Source organism: Fringilla coelebs (assembly GCF_963513975.1).
Source record: "Fringilla coelebs genome assembly, chromosome: 2".
In the NCBI taxonomy this organism is placed as follows: domain Eukaryota; kingdom Metazoa; phylum Chordata; class Aves; order Passeriformes; family Fringillidae; genus Fringilla; species Fringilla coelebs.
In genome coordinates, this window is record NC_140029.1 from 5838520 (window position 1) to 5841948 (window position 3429).

Genomic DNA, 3429 nt, shown 5'->3' on the forward strand with positions numbered 1-3429 from the left:
ACAGAGTTGAATCTGGAATAGCTCCACAAACTCTACAGCTATTTCTGGAGCACAACAGTTAGTTCTAAGCAGTTCTGGCAGAAACTGCAAGAGCTTGTAAGATGGTGCTACTCACTTGATTCAATAGCATCCAGCTTCTGGAATGTCCCCAGGATATCTCCATTTACTATTTTGGGTAAGAAATCCCGCAGTTGCATAACTTCAGTTGTCAGCCTTTCCAAATCTCTCCTTCTAACTTTTACAAACTCCTCTTTGGTTTCAGCCTTCTGAAATAAAACAACAAAGCAAAACAAAAAGAAACCAACAACCAACCAAAGACACTGTTACAGTCTTGTAGTGCTTTTCTGCTTCAATTTCTTTTCTTGGACAAAAATATTCCTCTCTATGGCATCATTTCAGCAATTCGTAACTTTTTAATGAGACCTATCCAACAATCAAACCCAAAAGTCTCTGAGATTGACCCTTTGACTGTAATCTTAATTTTTGCCACTGTGGCCTTAAGTAAATAGCCTTATCTCTCTTCATGTGTTTCTTCACCCAAAATGTGTGCAATGAATCTGGGAATGCTGCAAAAATTAACACTCCCATTTTAAGATGTGAGCAGCACACACCAAGCTGTTGTTTCATGACTGTCGTAAAGGATATGATTACTCAGCTTTTTAATTAATTCAAACATTTGCAAGATCCTCAGTCCTAAATTACAACTCTTTTGGAGGAAACAGTACAGTTTTCAAACCAATTTATCTTTTGGGAAGAGCAAAAATTACTTGCAGCCATCTGCAATGCAATCTCACATAAATTAATCTCAAGGTAAGACAGAAATGTTTACTAGCTTCTCTCCTGCCAAACTATAACAACAGAATAATTTTCATTCAATAGTCCAGCAGAATGTGTGTTAATTTTAAAAGTACAGAGCAATTTCTGTACAAAAACCCCCATAAAGTCCAATTTCTGATGTACATATATGTGCACTCAGCTGGATATTTAAAAGGCTGATACACACACACATCAACAAAAAAAAAGTTTTAACGTGTTTTGACTAAAACATCAATCACTTAATATGCTTTAAGTTCTATCTTGGTACTGCTTTGCACTGCACTGAGAACAGTGCTGACAAAATGAGATGTTTTATGGATCACATCTTACCCCAGAGGAAAAAGGCCAACAAACCAAAATCTCATCTCCTACAGGTTCAAAATGTGCCATCCCCACAGTCTTCTCAAGAGCAGACACACAAGACAAATGGAAGTCATCCTCTCCAACCATTCCCTATAATTCTTTCTGCTTCCCTGCTTCCTAAAATTGAACATTTCCTTTCAGTTTTGCTTCCTACTCTATTTTTTTCCCAGCTGTCTTTCAAATCCAGAGAGTTTTGGGACAGGTCAGTTCCACCTCTGCAGGTTCAGAGCTGTAATGATGGTATGGAAGAAAGATTTTGCTTTATTTTGAACTGTCAACTCTAAGTTACATCTATGGCAAGGTTCATAAGGCCAAGCAGCACATGACATGACTCTAGAAAAATTCCACTCATCTAGGTCTCAAGAAAGTGTGGAGCAAACATATGGGAAAAGGAGTCTTTAGAGGAATGCCATCTGTGTGTCAGCAACCATGAATGACAGAGAGAATTCAGCATGGCTCAGAATCGCAGAGCAAAATTTGGTACATAAAAATAGCTCTGTTCACTAGCAGAAGCTGAACCACAGCTGTGAATAACTGGTGCTGAGACATGAAATGTGCAGTAAGGAGAAAATTCTCCTTTGTAGCTCCCACAGTAAGCACAGGTCTTTGCAGCACTGCTGTTACAGCAGACAAGTTTTATTTTCTCTGTTCAAGCAGCCTCTCCACATCTCTCTGCACTACAGGAGTACGTAAAAGGCAAACACAGACAGGGAGAACAGGAATTTTCTGTCCAGTCCTTTACAGTAACAGCAGGCACCTGGAAGTAGGAAATTTGACTTCACCGAGATCTTTCACAGGGATGAAGTCACCCAGTCAAGCACCTGAGCTCGTCATGTCCTGCCCGGTGTGAGCCCAGGGACGGGAATGCCCCTGGGGGCCGAACGGGGCAGAGCTCCCAGCGGGCGATGAACCCCAGCAAGGAATCACTGCCAGCCCTTCCCCCACTCACTCCCCACCAGCCCAGGGTGCCTCTACAGCCCCACCACGCTCCTCTCTCCCTGCGGCCCCGCCATCCCCCCTCAGGGCCCCGTAAGGCCCAGGACCACCGCACAACCCCCGCTCCTTCTGCTCCTCGGGCACCCACGCCCGCATAGACCCCCGGGCCGGGCCCGGCCTCAGAACCAGCCCCGGGCGCCCCCGGGCTGCTCGCGATACCTGCGCGTCGCCAGCGAGGCCGGCGCTGCGCCACATCGCGACAGCGGCGACAGCGGCGTCGTGCGGGGCGAGCAGGAGCGCCACGGCGTGAGGGCGGGAAGGGACACGCTATGGCCACGCCCACGCTGCGCCCACGCCCACTCCTATTGGGTGTGTTCGTATAGGGGTGTGGCCTGGGCGTGATCTGGTGGTTGTGCTCCGCCCCCAGCCCCGCCTGGAGCGGCACAGGGATAACACGGGGAGAACACCACGACAGTAGCGGGATAACAGTAGAGTAACATCGGGACAACACCGGCACAATACCGGGAAAACACCGGGGTAACACTGGGCCAACACCGCGATAACATCGGGAGAACACCGTGACAGTGCTGGGACAATACCGGGTTGCGGGGAGCTCCAGCCCGGCCCTGCCGTGGTGCCCCTGGGGCTGGAGGCTCCAGGGCTGACACCAAGCTGGGAGGGAGGATTGATCTGCTGGAAGATCTGGACAGGTCGGATGGGAGGACCGAGTGGTGGCAGGTTCAACAAGGCCAGCTGCTGGCTCCTGCACTTGGGGCACAACAAGCCCCTGCAGCTCCAGCCTGGGAAAAGAGTCTGGAAAGCTGCCCGGAGGAAAAGGACCTGGGGTGCTGGTCAGCAGAGGCTGTGCCCAGGTGGCCAAGAAGGCCAACGGCACCTGGCCTGTGTCAGCAATAGTACGGCCAGCAGGACCAGGACAGTGATTGTGCCTCTGTAGGGGGCACAGGTGAGGCCGCACTTAGGTGCTGTGTCCCGCTCTGGGCCCCTCCATTCAGGACGGACGCGGCACTCGGTGCCATGTGCCGCTCCACAGCGTGGTGATCAGTCACAGGCTGGCCCCGATGATCTCCCAGGTTTTTTCCCAGCCTTCATGACTCTGTGACTGTGGGGTGCTCGGGCCGGTGGAGAGCCCGGGGGTACTCCGGCCGGTGCCTCCCGTGAGTGAGCGGGTCCTGAAGGTGCCGACGAGCCCCGACCTCCGCGATAGCCCTGCGCCCATCCCCGCGCTCCGCCTCCCCGCGGTGACGGCAGAGCCCGGCGCTGCTGACGGCATCAGGCGGAGCCCGGTGCGGCGCG

At 51.2% G+C, this 3429-nt stretch overlaps 1 protein-coding gene across 2 annotated transcripts in view; it reads right to left on the minus strand.

Moving 5' to 3' along the window:
• The window catches only part of HSF2BP (heat shock transcription factor 2 binding protein), a gene marked incomplete at its 5' end in the record, with an annotated part of 30769 nt that extends 28399 nt beyond the window's left edge, over positions 1-2370 (minus strand). Inside the window, 2 exons of one of the 2 annotated variants that reach the window (XM_084226941.1) lie at positions 116-263; positions 2335-2370. In XM_084226941.1, coding sequence (XP_084083067.1) covers positions 116-263; positions 2335-2370 — 184 coding nt within the window. Of the gene's footprint in view, positions 1-115; positions 267-2334 lie in introns of both variants that reach the window. The other variant, XM_084226940.1, reaches the window with a different exon arrangement.
• Positions 2371-3429: the final 1059 nt, after the last annotated feature.